The following is a 23,610-nucleotide window of genomic DNA, read 5'->3' as shown; positions in this document are numbered from 1 at the left end:
AGTAAGGGTTAGGGTAACTTAGACGTAACCTGCTGAACCAAGAGCTGCTGTGTAAAGCAGCCTGTGTGCAGCAAAAGTTATTCAGTAATTAGCTTTTCATTTCAATTCACTCACCAGCTGCTCTGTCTCCATGAATAACTCGTTTCTGATCTACTGCTCAGAGCTGTTCTGTCTCGTCGAACACCTTTTTCTGTTCTTCTAGACTTCCCATCATCTCCTGCATTTCTGCTTTGTTAGTCTTAAACTTTTGGATGTTTTTCTTCAGTTTAGCTTTACCTTTCAGCAGTTTGTCGTAGACCTGATCCAATTTGATTTTTGTTTCCTCCAGTTTCTTTTTCTCATCGTTTTGTTTAATCATTTGTTCCTGAAGTTCCTGCCTTTCTTCCTCAACTGTAGCCTTCTGCTTGTCCACGAGCTGGGATCTGGCTTCCAGCTCGCGTCTCTCTTCGTTTAGATGTCCAATTCTAAATTCTAGACACATTTTCTCATCATTCAGCATTTGAATGGTGTCTCTTATCTCCTGCTGTGATTCAGTCTTTTTGTGTTCAAACTCAGATTGCTCATTGTGAAGATTTTCAATTCTAATTTCTAGATATGTTTTCTCATCATGCAGCATTTGAATGGTGTCTCTTATCTCCTGTTCGGTTTCAGTCTTTTTCTGTTCGAACGCAATTCTCTGCATATTTAGGTTTTCTTTACTAGCTTCAAGCAGAAGTTTCTCGTCATCCAGAGCTTTTCTCATATTTATTAAATCCTGCTCAGAGCGTTTCTTTGTCTCGTCGAACACCTTTTTCTGTTCTTCTAGACTTCCCATCATCTCCTGCATTTCTGCTTTGTTAGTCTTAAACTTTTGGATGTTTTTCTTCAGTTTAGCTTTACCTTTCAGCAGTTTGTCGTAGACCTGATCCAATTTGATTTTTGTTTCCTCCAGTTTCTTTTTCTCATCGTTTTGTTTAATCATTTGTTCCTGAAGTTCCTGCCTTTCTTCCTCAACTGTAGCCTTCTGCTTGTCCACGAGCTGGGATCTGGCTTCCAGCTCGCGTTTCTCTTCGTTTAGATGTCCAATTCTAAATTCTAGACACATTTTCTCATCATTCAGCATTTGAATGGTGTCTCTTATCTCCTGTTCAGTTTCAGTCTTTTTGTGTTCAAACTCAGATTGCTCATTGTGAAGATTTTCAATTCTAATTTCTAGATACATTTTCTCATCATGCAGCATTTGAATGGTGTCTCTTATCTCCTGTTCAGTTTCAGTCTTTTTGTGTTCAAACTCAGATTTTTCTTCGTGAAGATTTTCAATTCTAATTTCTAGATACATTTTCTCATCATGCAGCATTTGAATGGTGTCTCTTATCTCCTGTTCGGTTTCAGTCTTTTTCTGTTCGAACGCAATTCTCTGCATATTTAGGTTTTCTTTACTAGCTTCAAGCAGAAGTTTCTCATCATCCAGAGCTTTTCTCATATTTATTAAATCCTGCTCAGAGCTTTTCTTTGTCTCGTCGAACACCTTTTTCTGTTCTTCTAGACTTCCCATCATCTCCTGCATTTCTGCTTTGTTAGTCTTAAACTTTTGGATGTTTTTCTTCAGTTTAGCTTTACCTTCCAGCAGTTTGTCGTAGACCTGATCCAATTTGATCTTCGTTTCCTCCAGTTTCTTTTTCTCATCGTTTTGTTTAATAATTTGTTCCTGAAGTTCCTGCCTTTCTTCCTCAACTGTAGCCTTCTGCTTGTCCACGAGCTGGGATCTGGCTTCCAGTTCGCGTTTCTCTTCGTTTAGATGTCCAGTTCTAAATTCTAGACACATTTTCTCATCATTCAGCATTTGAATGGTGTCTCTTATCTCCTGCTGTGATTCAGTCTTTGTTTTCTCAAACTCTGTTTTCTCACAGTCAAGCTGACGTTTCTCATCATCCAAAGCTTCTCTCATGGTTACAAACTCCAGCTCTGAGCTTTTCTTCGTCTGTTCAAACAACGTTTTATCTGCTTCGAGTTGAATTTTCATGTTTTCAATCTCTCTATCAGCGTCTGCTTTGGCTCTCTCGATGTCCTTTATGTGCGTCTTCAATTTCTCATTTTCCTCCTGTAGGTTTTCATAAACCTCTTTCATTTGGAGTTTTGCCTGCTCGAGATGATGCCATTCCTCGTGTAATCTTACTTTTTCTCCCTGCAGGTCGTTGCTCTGAACTGCTAAATTGCCTTTCACAAGTTCAATCATTTCTCTTTCATCTTGCTGAAAAGTCTGAATTTGATCTATCTCGTAATCTGATCGAGATCTTTCCTCTTCAAAGTCTTTTCTCTGATCCAGCAGAAGAGATTTCATACCCTCTATTTCCTCAATTGATCTAACTTTGCTGATTTCAAAATCTTCTCGATCTTTTTGAAGTTTAAACATTTGTTCTTCAAGCCCTTGAATCAGAGCTGTGAGTTTAAACTTTAATCCTTGAATAATAGAATTTTCCTTCATTCTGGTTTCTTGAATTTGCTGTTTAACTGCACCACTGACAGAGGGAAACATGAATTCAGTGTCAAGGCTCTGAGTACTGGGCTCAGATATGACTTGGTGAAACGGGGTTTCCTCAAATCCTTCACGCTCCCTACTGATGTTCTGTTTTAAGGCTTGAATTCTACTATATTCGTTCATTCTGGATTCCTGGATTGGCTGTTTAACTGAATCGGTGACAGTGGATAAACTGAATTCAGTCACAAGTCTCAGGGTACTGTGCTCCTCAGACATAAAGAACCTTTGAGTTTCTTTAGAAAAAAGCTGAATGTCTGCTTTGTAAAAACTCACCTGTGGTTAAACTGCTAGTTATCAGAAGTGAAATAAGCCAGAAAAACACGAAACTCCTTTGAAAAGTTTTTTTTCCCCAACCGGTATCCGACGTGCAACACCTACCAACCACAAGGCTGAAATGAGCTAACAGGTAACAGTGAGTGACGTATTAAAGGGAAAGAAGATGCAGACCCGACGCTTACGCTTGGTCACGTGATTGACGTGCAGACGCTGCTGGCAGGTAGTAGTGACGGAAAGGAGATGCAGACCCGACGCTTACGCTTGGTCACGTGATTGACGTGCAGACGCTGGCCGAGCGTTCGTTTCTGAGTTTATGCACATAGATTTAATATTAGCTAGATCCCTCACCCGCGCTGTTCGTTTTTTTTCTTATTAGAAAAGATAACATACAAACAAAATGCACCCTACATTACATATTCAGAGAATAATCATTCCTTACATATTAACAACTTTCATGTATAGGAAAAAAAAAGAAAATTTAAAGATGAGGTCACATAATTAACAGATTATTAATTCACTAACTTAAAATCTTCTACAAAGGAAATAAAAAAAATCAGCCTTTTTCTTTTTAACTACACACTTTAAACTGCTGGGTTAAAAATAACCCAATTTGGGTTGTTTTGTAACCCAGGTGCTGGGTCAAAAAGGGACCGACCCAGTGCTGGGTTATTTTAACCAAGCAGGGTTAGGTTATGATTTTGACCCAGCTTATTGGGTTATGCTTGCAACCCAATCAATGGGTTAAAATGACCCAACTGTATAGTTAGGACTACCCAAAACTGGGTTAAAAATATAACCCAACTTCTGGGTTATTAAATTACTAAAGCTTGGGTTAAAATGACCCAATTCTACCGTAAATACAATACAATAAATAAAATACAAATTGAATAATTCAATGAAACAAAATGAACATGTCTCAGTCAAATCTTTATCACAAAAATTATGTTAATTTTCAAAATACAAAGATAACAAATAAAGTTAATTTTCTACTTTCTCTAAACATGCATTCATATTCTAACTTGTTATGTAAATGACTCCTAATTACATTTTTTAATGACAAATATTAAACATTTCGTAACTTGTAATGTCTTAAACATGTTAAACAACTTTAATGGAAGAACTGTAGTGAAGTAAATGTTCATCAACACCCAACACTCACCTTAATGCGTTAGTCAGCAGAAAATCAACCTTACATCATAGCAACATGAGCCCTCAAAGCTTCACAGCATTAGATTCATGATGCAAAGATAAATGTCTGAATAAACCCCCAAATCTGTGCACGTGGTTTTGGATAGTTGACATCAACACAAAAAATGTCTAAGAACAGATGCGTATTCCAGTTCCATTGATGATCAAAAATTCTTGGGAACATCGATGGTCTTCTGCAGCCATAAGGACATGTGGTGTTCCACTGTGGTCCCATTCAGGTTCTTCACCAGACTGGTTCCAGTCTAAGTTGAGGGGGATAGAGGAAAAAAAGAACAGATTTAGGCATAAAGGTTATGATTTCACAAACAGATGTTGAAACATATTTGGAGTGGGCTGTGAATGATAACTGAAGTAAAAAATAACAGAACTTACAGGTTGGAAGTCAGTGAAGGCCTGCTGAACCTCTGCTTGGTCGGAACGCTCTCCTTCAACTTGTATGGTGCAGTTTGGAGAAGCACTGGCAGCAACAACAAAGCCACATCCACCCATTTGTCTGTAAAATTGAAATGTGTTACATTATTCACATGACTGTAGCATAAAGGCCCTCTGCTGTTAGCAGGGATGCTACCACTGGTATAAAATAGCCAGAAGGCCTAACGTCCCCCAGTAGAGCCTCACTATGTCAGGGAGTGTGGACAGAAGATCACAACATTTTCCAGAGCACTTGTGCTGCGGATTCTGTGTTACATTCTATCTAAAACATATATATATATATATATATATATATATATATATATATATATATATATATATATATATATATTAGGGGTGGGCCGTTATCGGCGTTAACTCGCTGCGGCATAGCCAGCCTCTTATCGCGCGATAAAAAAAATGACGCCGTTAATCTATTCTCAAAGTTGGGTTGGGATCTAGGTCTATACTAAGTAAACTATGATGACTTTCACATTGCGCGGAAGGATACCTGGTGGGCGCAGATGTATACTTGGCGCGGATCATCGTACGTATGGACCATCGACATAATAAACGGTATGGACCGATGGTATGGACGGACGCCAGGCTCGCAGAGTTTAATGTTCCCCATGCAGCCGAACAGTCGCACCTTCGCCACCAGCAGCGCTTCTCCCTTCTCATCGCGCGGGACAAGTAAATAATTTATGTACTTTCACCAGAGTTTAATCCATAAATCAGACTTTCATTCTTTTTATTTTGTTTTGTTTACCTCCGACATTTCCAGCCGGGCTTTCCCCGGGCCACACTTCACCGTCCGCGGCTGAAGCAGCGCTCGGATGTGAGAAAACCGAGACAAGACTTTCTCAGACAGGTGCGGTTTCCAAATAAGTTTAGCTCTTTTAGCAGCTGTTTATTGTGATAAAGTGATAAAGTGTTTCTACAGGTCGTTGTTCATGTGGCTTCAACTCAAATTCACCTGTAATAATAAATAATTTACTCATAAATTTTTATATTTGTTTAGAAAAGTTGAGCTAGGATATCTCCCCTTGCCGTTTTCAGAGACAACAACAGCAACAGTTAGCTTCTGCTCATACAGGTGAGCTGTGGCATCATTTCCAGCTCTCTCCTATACACCAGAGGCGATCCTACATGCAAACTAAAGGGGGGCATTGGAAGGGCACCCCAGAAATTAAACTCCCTCCCCAGGCCAGATAGTTTGTGTGTGTGTGTATATATATATCTATATACTTTTTTCTTTAGCAGGCCATATTGTGCAGAAGAGAAGATCTAGTTTGTCACCAGACAATGTGAACAAGCTGGTCTGCTTGAGTGACTGGTGGAAGAAGGGGAAATAGAGCTTGGACTGATTGACCAAATGCTACTGACTGTAAATAGTTAATCATGACCTATTCTGTAGACCTACAGTGCAGAATTTGTTGAACTGAATAAACAGCTATTAAACACAAATACTTATTGATCATTATTTATTTTCATCATCAGTTATCGTAGTAAAACTGCTTTATCAGTCTGCGATGCATTATTGAAACAAGAAATACTCCTCCATTCTCAAAGACTTGCTTTAATTCATTATCTAGGTAGCGCACACATATGCCTTTGGCAGAATTTGAATGAGCCATTTTAATCTAGATTAATCTAGATTAATTCCAAGATTACAGTGAGATTAATCTAGATTTAAAAAATTTATCTATGCCCACCACTAATATATATATATGTATATATATATATATATATATATATATATATATATATATATATATATATATATATATATATATATATATTATATATATATGTATATATATATATATATATATATATATATATATATATATATATATATATATATATATATATATATGCTAGGAAGCTAAGTAGCCAGCTACCTAATCTAAACTATGAGTCGGTTGTCTTGAACAGACAGGCTAAAAATCCAATACTTTATCAACTACATGTCCAGTTTTAATGAAATTAATCTTTAAACGCTTCATTAGTAACGTCTTACCTTATTTTAAATCCTTGCTGGTGTGAAGCTCCATTAATGTCCGTGTCATCCTCTGGTTTAAAATGGTGAAGCAGGCTCACAGACAAGGGGGAGAATCTTACTATTTCCCGCCTTTTTTAACCCAATACGCTGGGTCAGAATTTTTAACCCAATTATGTGTTAAATTGACCCAACCTCTAAAAATTCAGCCTTAACCCAGCACTTGGGTTAGAAAAATAACCCAGCATTTTATAAAGTCAAAGATTTAACCAATAATTTTAAGTCATTTTTTCAATAAACCAGTGTTGGTTTGGTATTAAAAAAATGACTTTATATATAAATTGCTTGTACAAAATTAATTACACATTAACACCATAATTAACTTTCTGTTCTTTCAAAAACAATCCAAACATTATCATATTTAAGGTAAATGGGGTAATTTGAATCATACTGGAACAAAGCCAGGATGGAAATCTAACCAAAATATTTGTATAAAATTACACAAAAAATTGATGGTCTAAGTCCTCCTCTTCTGTTTCACAAAATACACAATTACCAGTTTCTATATTGAATCTATCCCCAAGGAGTCTATTTGTTGGGTAAATTTTATTCAAAATTTTAAACTGGACTTCTTTCCCTTTAGGAAGGATAGGGAAGTTGATATAATCACTTCTTATTTTTTCAATTTGGCTCAGCTCTCTCTTCACCCCGACAGACCGGTATAACGCCTGCATCACTGCAGGCGCAGCACCAATCCGGTGTCGGTACAGGATCTGCTCGGGTGCAGGATCGGCTCGGGGTCCTTCGACTGTTGATGACGTCAAAGTAGTTGATTGGCTGAACATGAAGCTTACGGAAGTTACGTTATCACGTTATGATTTTGATTGGTCAGAAAAAATTTGCGGTCGTAGTCTTAGCGGTTGTAGTCCTGTAGTCCAAAAATCAACACTTTTTGGAGAAAATATGTTTGAATTTCTAAAGGAAATGTAAAATATAAGCAAATGATAAACGGTGACCCTCAAAAGCTCTTGATGTTGATGAAATGGGGCAAAATAAAATATAAGAACTTTATTGAAAGACACCAAGCAATATTTTGAGTCAAAGAATGTATTTAGATAACAACTAAGGAAATATACAGATGGACCCCACATTAATACAAACAGATATGGCTTCACATATAAGAACTGTTCTATGTTTTGTCAGTCCGATGTTGGTTTTATGCAGTTTCACATTCTTTACAATACAAAGATAATATGGTGTTTTATTAACAAATTACAATTATAAAGAAAACATTTAGATGTTAACAAACAAGAATTTATTAACAAAACTGCTGAGGTCTTTCCAACACGTGTGTGTGAAAGCCGAGATTTGCAATAATGTGACGTCATCGGCAGTCGAAGGACCCCGAGCCGATCCTGCACCCAAGCAGATCCTGTACAGACACAGGCAGACAGAAGGAGCTGCTAAATTGATTATGAAAAACAGTCATAAATATCACTCAGCATCTCAATGACGACACGTGTTTTAGACAAAGGTGTTATCTAAATGTGCTGCAATGACATCAAGCTGGATAAATTGAGGAATTTATCTAGCCCCACATGTTAAAGGTGTGGTTTATTTGTATATTCAATACATTAGCAGTGTTCTCTACTGTAAACAAATGCATTATGAGTTATTTTAAAAAAGCTATGATGCTCCTGTTGGTCCAGAGGGGGGCTGAAAATAGCAGGATTGCTCATTATTATTAATGATATGCACACACCTCGCTTCTGATTGGCTAACAGAACACGTTCAGCCATGTTGCAAAGTTACTGTCACCAACTCACTTTCCGCTCTCTCCTCCTCGCTGCAAAAATAATGTAAAAAGCCTTCCTGGGGATAGGCGAAGCAAAGATGGACGAGGCCATGAATGTAAATTCACAAAGTGACATCACAGTGTGCGGATTTTCAAATCCTAGCATTTCAATATCTATTTTGTGTCAGAAGCTAATGCAGGAGATAGGTGTAAGAGACTGTTTTCCTGTTCAGCCTGCATGAAAAACTCAGAGTGACTGATTATTATCAAAAATCAGTGGTGGAAAGTAACAAAGTACATTTGTTTATGCTTTATTTATTTGGCAGATGCTTTTATCCAAAGTGACATGTAGAGGAACAAAATCCATACACTTCAGTCTGTGATGATATAGTATTTATTCTTCTCCAGCTTTTGGTCAAAAGACCTTCATCAGGAATTGTGCATGTTCATGCTGTCACGAACTCCTCCAGCTGACTCCATTTCCCAGCATTCTCGCCACCATTTCCCATCATTCCCGCCACCAACGTGGCCGCCGACGTCATCACGCTGACACTATATAAGGAAGTGCCGGCGTTTCATTCATTACTCTGTCATCGTTCTCACCTGACTTTGAATCGAGTTCTCAGGCTTACCAGTCTTCAAACCTTCAAACCGAACCTAAAGGAGCTAAACCACGCTGTTTATCTCCACCACTCCGCCTCTGGGCAACAGACCTTCTCAGCCACGCTTCAGCTCTGCCACCAAACCTGACAGGATAACAGAGTCTCAAGTTGACCCAGCGGAGTTCGCTCGTCTGCGTGTTGAAGTGGTTCAACTGCGCGCAGCTATGGATCAGCATACGGCAGAAATGATCCAGCTCCGTGCCGTAGCTGATCGCCAAGCCACAAAGATCGAGTCACTCACCGAGCTAATAAAATTGCTACACCCCCCGACCTCGTTGAGCCATGGCTAAACAAGATTTTGCTGCCCCATTGGTTTGACCAAAAAGATACATCACTATCAGATGAATGAGTCTCTTGCAGGAAAATACAGTTTGATTTTTTTTACCTTTGCAGTACAAAAATAAGGCTTTTCTTTTAACAGATTCTCTTAAACCCCTAACATTTAAAGAACCAAAACAAATGTTAACATTCAACATGAACTATAGACCGAATATCACTCACCACGTGAAAAAAGACGAGAAAGAAGAAAAGTACTAAATGCTGAGCCCCTCAGACCGCGAACAAGTTTCCACTATTTCAGTTTTTGTCATTTTTAGTTTTCCTGTGTTTCCTCAACTTTGCGTCCATCAATGAAGGCATGTGGACCACCAAAGTAGGCTCGTTTACCCTCACGTCTTGCCTTCTCCACCAGAGGCCATTGGCGCGGTCGATCTTGTATGTCCTCCTGCGAAGCTGATGCCTTCTTGTTTGCAGGCTGAAGAATCTTTGGTGCGCCTCCACAGTTCTTCTTTATTCGCCTTTGTGTGAATAAAATAATGTTTCTGTTTCTGCCATCAACTCATTTCCCTAAGCGATGAACCATATCAACGGCCTCTTCTAAGTTCAAGTCAGGGGCAATCTTCCGAAGCATTTGCAAAACCTTCACTCTAATGTTTTCGTCTTTGTCTTCCTTCACCCCTTTTAGCTTTGAGCACCACCTCATTCGTTAGCGCTCTTGTTCTCTCACTCTTCTCTTTAAGTCTTCATTTTATTTAAGCAACTGTTCATTCGCATTTGCCAGATTAACAACTTTCAGTTTGCAGTCAACTATCTCTGCGGCAATAAACTCCACAGCCTTAGCCAAGCTGGCAACCATAGCCGCACTTTGTCTGTTTTGTTCATTGATATCTTCCAGCTGTACTTCAAATTTCTTCTCAAGTCCCAGAATGGCTTCAAAAATAGTTTTATTGGAGATATCATCTTCCTTCTCTAAAGATTTTGTTCTTTTTTCATCTGGCAGTTGTTTTGATGGAGTTGGCAGCACAGAGTCTGCTCCCCGTTCTCGCTTGTTTAAAACCACGTTGGCAGCTTCAGTGCTAGCATAGCCATGGTCTCTGAGTTTAGCATGCAAAGACGTCTTAACATTGGGGTTTGACGGCACTAATTGCAGCTTTGCATTCTTAATAATTTTTTGGGTATCCATAGTTGTACTTCAAGTGGTAGGAGAATAAAGTTCACAAATTTTGCGGTTTTTCGGAGCTCCTGAAAAAACACGACTGTTCAAGCTGCCATCTTGGTGCCCTCCACATCCCCGCGCTGTTTGTCAGTGGACCCTGACGTCCGTACGCGGCGGCCATCTTACTTCGGACAGCTGCCCCCCTCTAACACTGGTGTTTAGTGGTGCATGCACTATTTAAACAACTCATAACTTTCTCAATTTTCAACCGATTTTCATACGGTTTGTTTTTTAGAAACCTTAGAGACGTGGCTATGAAATATATAAGTTTTAGCAGGAAACTCCCCTTATTTCACTCCACTTTCCAGGCGTTTTCCACTATCCTGTCAATTTCCCATAGACTTACCGTTTTAATGTCAACAAGATCTGCTTCTGATGAACTAGCTGTAGTTTGTAAACTGAGGTCAACTTATAAATATAAGTTTTAAGATACCTTGTAACTTACCATATCAACTTATAAATAAAAACTCAAATACCTGAATTAATTTACAGAAAATAGTAAAACCAAAACAAATAAAAACAAAAATGCACAGACGCAGCAAACAAAATTTCAAGTTAAAACACCCAGTCCAAAAAATCAAAAAGCAAGACAACTCTAGAACCTCGACGACTGAGAAAATATTTTATGAAAAGACAAATGAAGATATACAGAATATATTTTATTTACTCTGACTTTAATATTTGCAAGTAATGTGAACCTAATATATTCTGGCTTTGGCAAGTTATTATAATAATTTATATTTATTTACACTTTCAGCCTGCAACTCATTTAGAATGAAAGTTTGAGAAGAGAAAACTGGGATAATTGTGACTTAAAGTAAAGGGCTAGATAAACACTTCAAAAATTAAAGAGTAAATGAATGACAGACTGACAGTTATGAAAAACTTGTTTATTACAGATTATACATGTTTTAATTATAAAAATAACAGATCTACTGACAGATGCTAAAGCACATTGTGATTTCCTACTGACCTTTGAAAAGGACAGCTTTTGTGAGCTTCCGTCTCACGCTGTCACACTGAAAGCTAAGAGTTGCTAATATTGCAATGTGGTGCATCCTCAGCTTAAAGAACAGGGAGACAATAGATGTCAACAGTGTATGGGAGTGAGACTCAATTCTGTACTGTGTCTCACTGATGTGCTCCCCAAGCAAAAACACATCCTCTGACCTGATCCTCTTGCACACAATGTAGATGACCTCCAGTGGTTTGATGGGCTGTGATCGTCTGCCCACTGATGCCTGGCGAATTGCCCCCTCTGCTGCTCTGATGACCTTCACAGTACCTTTAGATGGGAACACAAGACCCACGTTGTTCTTCAGAGTCAGCAAATGGTAGCTCTGGTCATCACAGGCAGATGCAGCATCCATCACCAGGCTGGCACGGCAGACATCACAGGACAGCTTGGTCATGGCTCGCCGCTTAACAAATCCTGAAATTACAATTACCAATGTAACTGGACAGTGTGGTTGCCTTTATACTTTACATAGGCCTATAGAACAACATTATGTCAGGTGAGAAATCAGACAAGAACTATAGTTTGACTACCTGAAGGCAAACAAATAATCATGATTAGTAAGTGTGGAATTTATTCATTGTATTCATCAGGGGGATTTGATAAGCCAGCAGTTTTTCAAAAGACTACAAACATCTTTAGTGTTTTTCTTCTGACAGCATTTTTAGGTTCTTTTTGAAACACAAGGAAGGTTTTTTTTTTTTTTTACCTTGCTGACAGTTTTGATCGTGACGCCACTGAGCGTCAGCTCTGAGGAAGATCGCAGACACTTCTTAGGGCAACTTCCCACTGCCTCCTTCTTTCGCCATCTTTGGGAAATCTTAAGTGACAAAATGTAGGCAGCTTGTGGTCTCGGCACCCAACTACTCCCAGCCCTCGCTACCTAAAGAAGGCGTCAAGCCTTCCCTCCTGTCGCTGGAACACTGCCACCTGCTCAACTATCTTCATCGCCAGCAGTCCTAAACGACTGCGAACGATCCCACCCCCCAGGATCTGATACCACAATGACAGGTCGACCACACACACCACCTTGGTAGATCTGCCACCCTTTTGTTCTCTCTGGCCTCATTACCCGTAACAAGGACCAGCTGGCGTCCAATCACCATGCCCTCGGAATACGGCAACTCCCGTCTTCTGTCTTTCACACTCTCCCCCTTCTTGCCCTGAAGAACTCGCCCTCGAGTCCTAAACTTCCACACGATAATCCTTGAACCAAGCGGGGGGCCTCCTCTGACGAACCACACGTTGTTCCACAGCTCCATGTCCCTCGACCTTCCCAGGGATACATCCTCTTGATCCTCCTGCAGCAGCACCCCCTCGAGCAGCTTTTCCACATGATGGGGCCGGGTCACTTGCATCACCGGAACCGCTCGTCTCTGCAGACCGTCGATGAACCCTGCTTGAGTCTTCCCAGGTGGCATCCTGTTGACGTAGCCTCCGCCCCGCTCTCTCTCGGGACCCCACAGCCATCAATGCTGCAACTGTTGGAAGAGAAGTGCATGGCTTAAGTCGGTTGAAGTGAATCACACTCTCAGGACCCCCCTCAACGGGTACCAGGCTGTACAGCACATCTGTCACCCGCTCGAGAACTCTAAACAGTCCTTTATATCGTCTCTGAAGCTTGGGATCCCCCCCCCCCCCAGTTTATTTCGGACCCACACCAATTCACCTTCCGAGTAGAACTGGCAGGTGGCCCTAAAATCGTAGGCCCTCTTTTGTTGCGCCGAGGCTCTGCACTGATGGCGTTTCACCGCCTCCACCACCGTAGTCGATGTTTCCTGCAGTCCCGTCACATACTCGTCCACTGAGGCAAAGAGTCCACCCTTGTCCAGGTTCAACATGACAACATGAGCACGATCTCTCGCCCAAACAGAACCTTATAGGGTGTGACAGATGTGCTGGCGTGAATGCTACTTCTGTAGGCTAACATTACATATGGCAGCAAGGAATCCCAGTTAAGCTGATTGTCCTCCACAAAAAAAGTTAACATAGTCAGCAACGTCCAATGAAACCTCTCCACTAAACCGTCTGACTGGGGATGATAGGGGGTTGTCCTCGTTTTATACATCTGCAAGAGTCCACATGGCTCTCGAAATAGTTTTGACTTGAAGTTCCTCCTCTGGTCGGAATGGAGGCTCTGTGGTGTCCCAAACCGACACACCCATTCCTCGGTCTGAACCCTTACGATCGTTTTAGCCTCCTGATTAGGGAGTGGGAAGGCTTCTGTCCATTTAGAGAAGTAGTCACCCACTACCGTGATGTATTTATTTCTCAGTTTGGTCTCAGGAAGTGGACCCAAAATATCCACTGCAATGCGTTCAAAGGGCCTAGAGGTCAGTGACTGCTCCAAAGGTGCACGCGGTGTTCCTCTATGCATTTTAACTAAGCCACAGTCTGCACACTCACGAACCCAAGCCCTTACGTCCTTAAACCACTCAGGCCAATAAAAACTGTCTTTCACCTTGACTTGCAGCTTTTGGACCCCCAGATGGTCTCCGGTGGGGACATTATGTAACAGTTTCAGGACCTCTGGCACCAGAGCCTGGGGCAAAACAACCTGGACCGCCCATGCAGCATCAGAATTTGCCGGTGCTACACGCACCAACTGGGAACCCCGTATTTCGAGTTGGTCCCACACAGGTGCAAACTGTTTTAATTCCGGGTCATCAGGGTCTACAAGCTCTACACCCTGTTTGGCATCCCTGATTCGCTTCAGCACCAGATCATCTAGCTGCGCCTGGCTGTGTTCATCCATCTCTAAAGCCCGGCTAGACCCTGATCCTCCCTCTTATAGGGAGCACACCCTCAACTCAGCTTCCAAGGGCTGCGTTCCCTCTCCGGCTGATAATTTCTCTGGTTTCCAACTTGGCAGTCTGGAAAGGGCATCCGCATTACTATGCAGTTTAACTGGCCGATGAATGATTTTATATTGGAAATTGGCCAGCTGTTCCACCCATCTAGCCAGTTGTCCCTCCAAACCCTCGAAATTGTGCAGCCATCTCAGAGAGTTTTGGTATGTCCATAAAACAAATTCCTTGCCCAACAAATAATGTTTGAAGTACTTATTGAAAATGACCAGACTCAAGAGCTCCTTCTTTGTCGTAGCACATTTACGTTCTTGCTTTGTAAGAGCCCTACCAGCATATGCTACAACCTGCACTGTTTCCCCTTCAACCTGTGATAGTACAGCCCCAATCCCCACCTTGCTGGCATCTGTATCTAAAATAAAAGATTTCTTGGGGTTGGGGTAGGTCAGTACAGGAGCTGTTATCAAACAGGCTTTAAGTTTCTCACAGGCCTCCTGACAGTCTTCACCCCACTGAAAGCGTTTTCGTCTTTCTTCCAACCGATGCAATGGATGAGCAATGTCGGCAAAACCTTTTACGAACCGTCTATAATAAGATGCCAAGTTGGGATGGGCCACTCTCTTACTGCCACTATTTTAGCTGGATCTGGCATAATGCCTTCGGCGGAAATCATATGACCTAAATAATGGACCTGCATGGAAAAAAGGTCACATTTAGAAGGCTTTACTTTTAGATTAGACTGCCTCAACTTCTCCAAGACCCTGCCCAGGCACGCTAAATGCTCCTGAAAATCACGCCCGAACACGATAATGTCATCCAGGTAAACTAAACAAACAGTCCACTGCAAATCAGCCAGAATCAAGTCCATCAGGCGCTGAAAGGTCCCGGGGGCATTACACAACCCAAAACTTAGCACGTTAAACTCAAACAGTCCCCGGCGAGTGATAAAAGCAATCTTATGCCGTCTTTAGGGTCTACTTCCACCTGTCAATAACCACTAGCCAAGTCCAAAGTTGAAAACCATTGTGCATGCACCAGACTATCCAAAGCATCATCGATTCGAGGGAGAGGATAGCGTCTTTTCTAGTGACATCATTCAGTTTCCTGTAGTCCACACAAAATCAATATCCGCCCCCTTTCTTTTTAACCAGGACCACAGGGGCAGCCCATGGACTACATGAGGGGCAAATAATGTCATTTGCCAACATATTTTTCAAATTATCTGTCACTTTCTGTTGTAGATGAAATGGAATCCTTCGGGGGTGCATTTTTATGGGTGCGGCCTGCCCGGTGTCAATTTCATGAGAAATTATCCGTGTTGTTCCCAAATCTGTATCCCCTCGACTGAATGGAGACAGATTTTGAAGGAGCAACTGTCGGACTGCTGAGACTTCCTCAGGGGCAAATCCTCTCTCACCGACTCTGAACTGAGTCATCAACGATTCCACTGTCCAAGGTTGAGAGCCTTGATCCTCCTTCACACTATTTGTCCTCTCGTCCTCCACCTCAACATCAGTGAAAAGCATGCCCACTCTCATACTGCCTTTCAAAATTAGTGGGTCGTCACTCACGTTTATCACTCGCACTGGGAGTTGGCCCGGATCAACCTTGCAAATGACTCTAGCCACAAGCAAGCCACAGCGCTTAGAAAGGCGATCAGACAGCTCCAGCAACCCTTGGGCATAATCACCCCAGTTGTCCTTAATTTGTCCCAATATCATAGCTTCACTCCGCGGAAGAACCACTGTACCTGCAGATTTAAAGAAGGCTCCAAGTCAAGCAGTGGGAACACTTTGCCCATGATCTTACACGTTTTGGTGCCCAGATCAACCACCATACCATATTTGGACAGAAAGTCAAATCCCAACAGTATTTCCTCTGAGGGGATGTCTGATACCAAGAATTCCACCACGAAAGCCAAGGGGCCCAGCTGACACTTTGTTTGCCAACATCCCATAATACACATTCCTCCCCCATTTGCAGCTGTAACATTACCCCCATATGGAGTTCATTCACACACCCCTTGAGTGAAGGATAGCCACAGCTTTCGTGAAATCACAGAGCGGGAAGCTCCTGTATCTATTAGAACATGGCATTCACACCCACCTATCCTGGCCTTCAAATACCCAGAATTTCCTCTTCTTATAGGGGTCTCAACAACGGAGAGGGGGGCGGGCATTTGACCCACTGTACACGCCCCCTCTAGTTTCCCTGAACGTAAGGACAGTCCCGACGTATATGCCGGTTACAACCACACTCCCAGCAGCCTCCCAACCTCTCATTTCCTTTTTTCTGGGAATACTCTCGACTAGGCTGTAACTTTGTGTACTGGGAGTCGCGGTGAGGAGCAGGTGCAGCAGGTACAGACAGTGTGTGCACCACATTCTGGAGGGATTTCACCTCCTGTTTCAAGCTCTCAACCACCCCCATTAGCGAATTAATACTCTCGTCATCAGCATCTTTCTTAGTTATTCCTCTCTCTTGCATCAGATACTGAACTGGTCTCCAAACCCTTAATGAGCTCAAGCTCCGCCGCCAGGTTGATGGCTGCTTCAAGTGACGCAGGCTTGGCACTCCGTAAACTCACTCTCATGTCCCCATTCCCCACATGAGCTATAAACTGATCTTCAGCCAACAGGTCTTGTGTGTTGGGTTCCGCTGTCGGATAAGCTTTAACAGCAGACCGTCGTAATGCCATCCCAAATTCACGAACACTCTCATTATGCCATCTGCGTCAAGGGGAGAAAACGGCTCTATTCCAATCAGCGCTGTCACACGGATCCAAGCACCTCCCCATTTGCTCTTTTAACAAGGCATAATTAGCTTTAACACTTCCCGAAAAGCCATTATAAACCTCTCGAGTCTTGTCAGACAAAGGAAGACACATAAACTTCAATGTAAGGGGCTCATCCCAATTATTTACATTGGCTGCCATTTCAAATTGTTCAGCCCAGTCTGCCCATTCACGGCCAACACCAGAAAAACTTTCAGGTTTTCAGGTTTGAGCTTCCGACACCGTCCAATGCCCCGGGGCTGAGCTTGCGAGGACAGCGGGTAAATCCACAACTTAGGTCCGGCTGCCAGAGTCTGTGGTGGCAGATGTCGGCGTGGTCTCGGCACCCAACTACTCCCAGCCCTCGCTACCTAAAGAAGGCGTCAAGCCTTCCCTCCTATCGCTGGAACACTGCCACCTGCTCAACTATCTTCATCGCCGGCAGTCCTAAACACTGCGAATGATCCCACCCCCCAGGATCTGTTGCCACAATGACAGGTCGACCACACACACCACCTTGGTAGATCTGCCACCCTTTTGTTCTCTCCGGCTTCATTACCCGTAACAAGGACCAGCCGGCGTCCAATCACCACGCCCTCAGAATCCGGCAACTCCCGTCTTCTGTCTTTCACACTACGTTGCTGTGATTGAAGGCATTGTCTAGCATCCATAGGCAGCACAAAAGTCAGGCATGCTTGTTGGGTTTCACGTGTATTTCTGTAAAAACAAAGCCAGCAATTTCCGCTATTTTAATTTACTTCAATCGAAGTTTTTTAAATTTTTTAACAAAGTAAGCCGCCTGGAAAACAAGGGCAATTTTACCCTCAGCTTCCACTGAGGTAAAACATAGTAGGTAAATGGCGCAGCCACGGCAGCCTTGTCTTCTCTAAGCCAAGTTAGACAGCTAATAAACACTAAAACATCCACCAAGACAGTCATTTAGACAAACATTAGGTTTACGTACACTTCTTAGTTTCGTTGAACCATACGAACCCTATAAAAATATTGATTGTGGTCTCTCTCTCTCAACCTAATGCGCAAAATAGCTTATGGACACATTGTTCACAATTACGTCGTGTTTCAAAAGTAAAAGCGGTAATTTCAACATGTGTAAGTATCCCGCGTCAAGTCTATATATCATACAGTTTGTAATAAAGCAAACCGTTTGTAAATCCGTTAATATTTCATCGAGTTACATGTATAAGTGTTTTTATTTCAGCCGTGCACTCACCCTCAGCTAGAGAACGGTTAGCTATCCAAAGTAAGATGGCCGCCGTGTAAGGACGCTGTCGACTCCCAGTTAGGTCATCTAGCTAATGGATATATGATACCTATGGTTATGCATCCACATTTACGTTGTGCATTCCAGCAGCCTGGTGGGCGCTGGAGAGCGTAACAGGGTCGCCGCCATAGTGAATAGGTCTCCTTGTTTTCCAAAGTCAAGAGTATGCTACAATGCCCGTTTCTATGCAGCCACCGGTTACAACAGCCGTACAATAGAAAGCAGATCAGCAATCGCTGTGCTTATTTACAGACTTCAGTCTGGGGGTGGGGTATGTTACTATGGTTACCACAAGTGCACCTTATGAATTATGTAACGCTATTGGTTTAGAAAAATTATCATGGATCTTAATGGTTATCTGATATATGCAGGGCTTAATTTGAGCCTGATCTTGATCCGGGAACTATGTTATTTTGAAAGGACCGTTCCGGCAACTTATCTGCTATAATCCAGCAACTCACGAGACAAACTTGTGCTATATGAAGGATTCGAAGTACGGGAGAGCTAGGGAGCCTCCCCTCCCTTTCGTGTTCCGGTGTCGGTACAGTATCTGCTCGGGTGCAAGATTGGCTCGGGGTCCTTAGATTGCTGATGGCGTCAAAGTAGTTGATTGGCTGAACATGAATCTTACGGAAGTTACGTAATCACGTTACATTGTCTTCATGTTACGTTGGTGCAGGCAAATTTTTCTGTTGGAAAGATGGACAACTTTTACAAAAAAATCCATCATTACCTCTTTGAAAATACACTTTTAGCATAGAGCTGCATGTATATTAGGGCTGAACGATTAACTGCTTGTGCAATTAAATTGCGATGTGACAAAAGGAGATTTTCTAAAAGCAAAGGCTGCAATTTGGCAGCGAGTGGTTAGCGTCATCATCATCATAGTCTTCCTCCGCTTATCTGGGTCCGGGTCACGGGGGCAGCATCCCAACTAGGGAGCTCCAGACCGTCCTCTCCCCGGCCACCACCACCAGCTCCTCTGGCAGGACCCCAAGGCGTTCCCGGACCAGATTGGAGATGTAACCTCTCCAACATGTCCAGGGTCGACCCGGGGGTCTCCTGCCAACAGGATATGCCCGAAACACCACCCAAGGGAGGAATCCAGGAGGCATCCTGACCAGATGCCCAAACCACCTCAACTGACTCCTTTCGATCCGGAGGAGCAGAGGTTCTACTCCGAGTACCTCCTGAATGTCCAAGCTCCTTACCCTATCTCTAAGGCTGAGCCCGGCCACCCTACGGAGGAAACTCATTTCGGCCGCTTGTATCCGTGATCTCGTTCTTTCGGTCATTACCCAAAGCTCATGACCATAGGTGAGGATTGGGACATAGATCGACCAGTAAATCGATAGCCTGGCTTTCTGGCTCAGCTCCCTCTTCACCATGACAGATCGGCTCAGCTTCCGCATCACTGCAGACGCTGAACCAATCCGCCTGTCGATGTCCCGATCCCTCCTACCCCTCACTCGTGAACAAGACCCCGAACAAGACCCCACTTGAGGTAGGACCTCTCCCCCGACCCGGAGTTGGCAAACCACCCTTTCCTGGTCGAGAACCATGGTCTCAGATTTGGAGGTGCTGATCCTCATCCCAGCCGCTTCACACTCGGCTGTGAACCTACCCAGCGAGAGCTGAAGGTCAGAGCTGGATGAAGCTAGGAGGACCTCATCATTTGCAAAAAGCAGAGACGAGAATCTCCTGCCAACCAAACTCGACACATTCCACACCACGGCTGCACATAGAAATTCTGTCCATAAATTTAATGAACAGAACCGATAACAAAGGGCAGCCTTGGCGGAGTCCAACCCTCACCGGGAACAGGTCCGACTTACTAAAGGCTATGCGGACCAAACTCACGCTCCTCTTCTAAAGGACTGAATGGGCCTTAACAGAAAGCCACCCACCCCATACTCCTGGAGCGTCCCCCACAGGGTGCCTCTGGGGACACGGTCATAAGCCTTCTCCAAATCCACAAAACACATGTGGATTGGTTGGACAAACTCCCTTGCCCCCTCCATCACCCTTGCAAGGGTATAGAGCTGGTCCACAGTTCCACGGCCAGGACGAAAACCACATTGCTCCTCCTCAATCTGAGATTCAACTATCGATCGGACTCTCCTCTCCAGTACCTTGGAGTAGACCTTTCCAGGGAGGCTGAGGAGTGTGATCCCCCTATAGTTGAAACACACCCTCAGGTCACCCTTCTAAAAGAGAGCCCCCCCCCCCCCCCCCCCCCCCCCGGTCTGCCACTCCACAGGAACTGCCCCCAATGACCACGAAATGTTGCAGAGACGTGTCAACCACGAAAGCCCTACAACATCCATAGCCTTGAGATACCCAGGACGAATCTCATCCACCCCTGGTGCTCCGCCGCTGTGTAGTTGTTTGACTACCTCAGCAACTTCTGCCCCTGAGATTGGACAGCCCATCCCCAGGTCTCCCAGCTCTTGTTCCTCCTCGGAATGCACGTAGGTGGGAGTGAGGAGCTCCTCAAAGTATTCCTTCCACCGTCCGACTATAGCCCCAGTTGACATCAGCAGCTCCCTATCCCCACTGTGAACAGTGTGAGCGAGTTGCTTTCTTCCTCTCCTGAGGCGCCGGACAGTTTGCCAGAACCTCTTTGGAGCCAATCAATAGTCTTTCTCCATGGCCTCACCAAACTCCTCCCACGCCCGAGATTTTGCCTCGGCAACTGCCACTGCTGCACCCCGCTTGGTTATCCGGTACCTGTCTGCTGCCTCCGGAGACCCACAGACCAGCCACGCCCTGTAGGCCTCCTTCATTCAGCCTGACGGTTCCCCGAACATCTGGTGTCCACCAGCGGGTACGGGGGTTGCCACCACGACTGGCACTGGCCACCTTGCGACCACAGCTAGCAACAGCCACCTCAAAGCTCTGCTGGAGGTGGGAGTTGAAGACCGCCTTGACAGGTTCTTCTGCCAGACATTCCCAGCAGACCCTCACTATGCGTTTGGGTCTGCCAGGTCTACGCGGCATCTTCACCTGCCATCTGATCGAACTCACCACCAGGTGGTGATCAGTTGACAGCTGCGCTCCTCTCTTCACCCGGGTGTCCAAAACATACGGCCGCAGGTCAGATGATACGACTACAAAGTCTATCATCGACCTGCGACCTAGGCTGCCCTGGTACCAAGTGTACCGATGGGCATCCTTATGTTCGAACATGGTGTTCGTTATGGCCAAACTGCGGCTTGCACAGAAGTCCAATTATGAAACACCACTCGAGTTCAGATCAGGCGGGCCGTTCCTCCCAATCACAGCCCTCCAGGTCAAGCTGTCATTGCCCACGTGAGCATTGAAGTCCCCCAGCAGGACAATGGAGTCCCCTGATGGAGCACTATCTAGCACTCGTCCCAGGGACTCCAAAAAGGGTGGGTACTCTGAACTGATATTTGGCCCATAAGCACAAACAACAGTCAGGACCCGTTCCCCGACCCGAAGGCGCAAGGAAGCTACCCTCTTGTCCCCCGGGGTAAACCCCAACACACAGGCAGAGAGTCTCGGGGCTAACAAAAAGCCAACCCCAGCCCTCCGCCTCTCACCCGGAGCAACTCCAGCAAAGTAGAGTGTCCAACCCCTCTCCAGGTCTCGGGTTCCAGAGCCAATGCAATGTGTCGAGGTGAGTCCGACTATATCTAGCCGGTACCGCTCAACCTCTGCCACAAGCTCCGGCTCCTTCCCCGCCAGCGAGGTGACGTTCCATGTCCCAAAAAACAGTTTACTTGTCCGGGGATCGGACCGCCAAGGCTCGTGCCTTGGTCTGCCACCCGATCCACACTGCACCGGACCTTTTATGTTCCTCCTGCGGAGTGGTGGATCCACAGTTTGGTCTGCCACCCGATCCACACTGCACCGGACCTTTCATGTTCCTCCTGCGAGGTGGTGGGTCCACAGTTGGATGAGCCCATGTATCCGGTTCGGGTGGTTAGCACAATGCTAATATACATAGAAAAACCCATAGGAATGCTAATGCTAATATCACGAATTACATTCTTACAAATAATGAATTAGAAACATGCCAAATGATTACATTTGGTGTCTAATAGAAAGTAAAACTACCATCAATCAAATAAGTACAGACAGGTATTTTAGTGAAGCCAGAAAACGTAACTCCAGAGTTTTGGCTAGCAGCTAGGAGCGTATCTGAACTACGCATGAACAAGACGTCAAAAACTCTAAACACAAAATACTTCAATAAACGGGACACACTTCTTTCCTGCAAATACGATTTCACAGGTGTTGCCAATACCTATGATCCTTCAAGGGATGTGCTCAAAGAGGAGTTCAACATTATGAATACAATATAGTGTTTTATTTTACAAATACCATTGTAAACACAAACTTACGTTGTAAGAAACATTATTTTAATAACGAAACTGCTAAAGTCTTTCCAACAGTATAGATGTGTTATGTATTTTGTCCGAGTGGGTTTGCCGTACTTTGACGTCATCGGCAGTCGAAGGACCCGAGCCGATCTTGCACCTGAGCAGATCCTGTACCGACGCCGGCTATCAACTTAGGGCCAAAATCATCATAAGTGTCCATGGACAATAAAAATGTTACTTTTATTTTGTAAATTCAAAAATACATTTATTGTGAATTTTTTTTCCACAGTTCAAAACATGCTTCGTTGGTAACAATATGAAAACAGAAATGATTAAAAAGCATCAGGTGTACACCAACTGCTTCCAGGAGAGATTTAATTGTACCACAATGATGGCCGCACAAAACACCTCAAATGACCTCAAAAGGCCCTCGCCCCGTCATCGGGCAGGCGAGATAAGTTTTATTTTAATTATACTCGAGAAAAAACAATATATAACGATAATTGTTACTAAAGTGCTTCAAAACACTTCGAAACATCATAACTGGGCTTTAAAACCACCGTTCAATGCTCTCAGGGTCGGTGCGGTGGGAGGAGAGAGGAAGAGGAGGAGGATGAGGAGGAGGAGTTGGGGAGCCAGCGGTGATTCTCAGCCTGGTAGGGAGCACGTCGAACGGGACTGGCAGCTGAGAGAACGGGAGGTTCATTGTTCTTCGTGTTCCTGGGATTTATTGTTAAAAAAAGACCAAATCAACTAAAAAACATCCATCTAGTTTTTACACAGAGGTGGATTTGACTGGTCTCGCCCGGGCAGAATGTGTACCCCGTGCTGTGTCTCGCAGGTGAGGAACAATGGCCTCTTCTTGTTTGTGTTGACGTTGTTCAACGAGGCGTCAGCTGCGTTCAGCTGTTATTATTCCTATAATTTCTGTCTTGTTTACAGTTTATGCTCGTATTTGTTGCTGCTTGACCCCAGCTAATGCGTCTACAGTTTTAAATAAGGGGTCGACTTTCTTT

At 43.8% G+C, this 23,610-nt stretch overlaps 1 protein-coding gene across 1 annotated transcript in view; it reads left to right on the top strand.

Annotated features, from left to right (window-relative positions):
* The first annotated feature begins 23,257 nt into the window (after window positions 1-23,257).
* serinc5 (serine incorporator 5) overlaps window positions 23,258-23,610 on the top strand; it is a 28,292-nt gene continuing 27,939 nt past the window's right edge. The window contains exon 1 of the mRNA XM_054731459.2: window positions 23,258-23,435. Coding sequence (XP_054587434.2) covers window positions 23,409-23,435 — 27 coding nt within the window. The 5' untranslated portion in view covers window positions 23,258-23,408. The remainder of the gene's footprint in view (window positions 23,436-23,610) is intronic.

This window comes from Nothobranchius furzeri, chromosome 17, assembly GCF_043380555.1.
Source record: "Nothobranchius furzeri strain GRZ-AD chromosome 17, NfurGRZ-RIMD1, whole genome shotgun sequence".
In the NCBI taxonomy this organism is placed as follows: domain Eukaryota; kingdom Metazoa; phylum Chordata; class Actinopteri; order Cyprinodontiformes; family Nothobranchiidae; genus Nothobranchius; species Nothobranchius furzeri.
The sequence above is the reverse complement of the archived record's forward strand: the minus strand, read 5'-3'. Positions and strand labels throughout refer to the sequence as shown.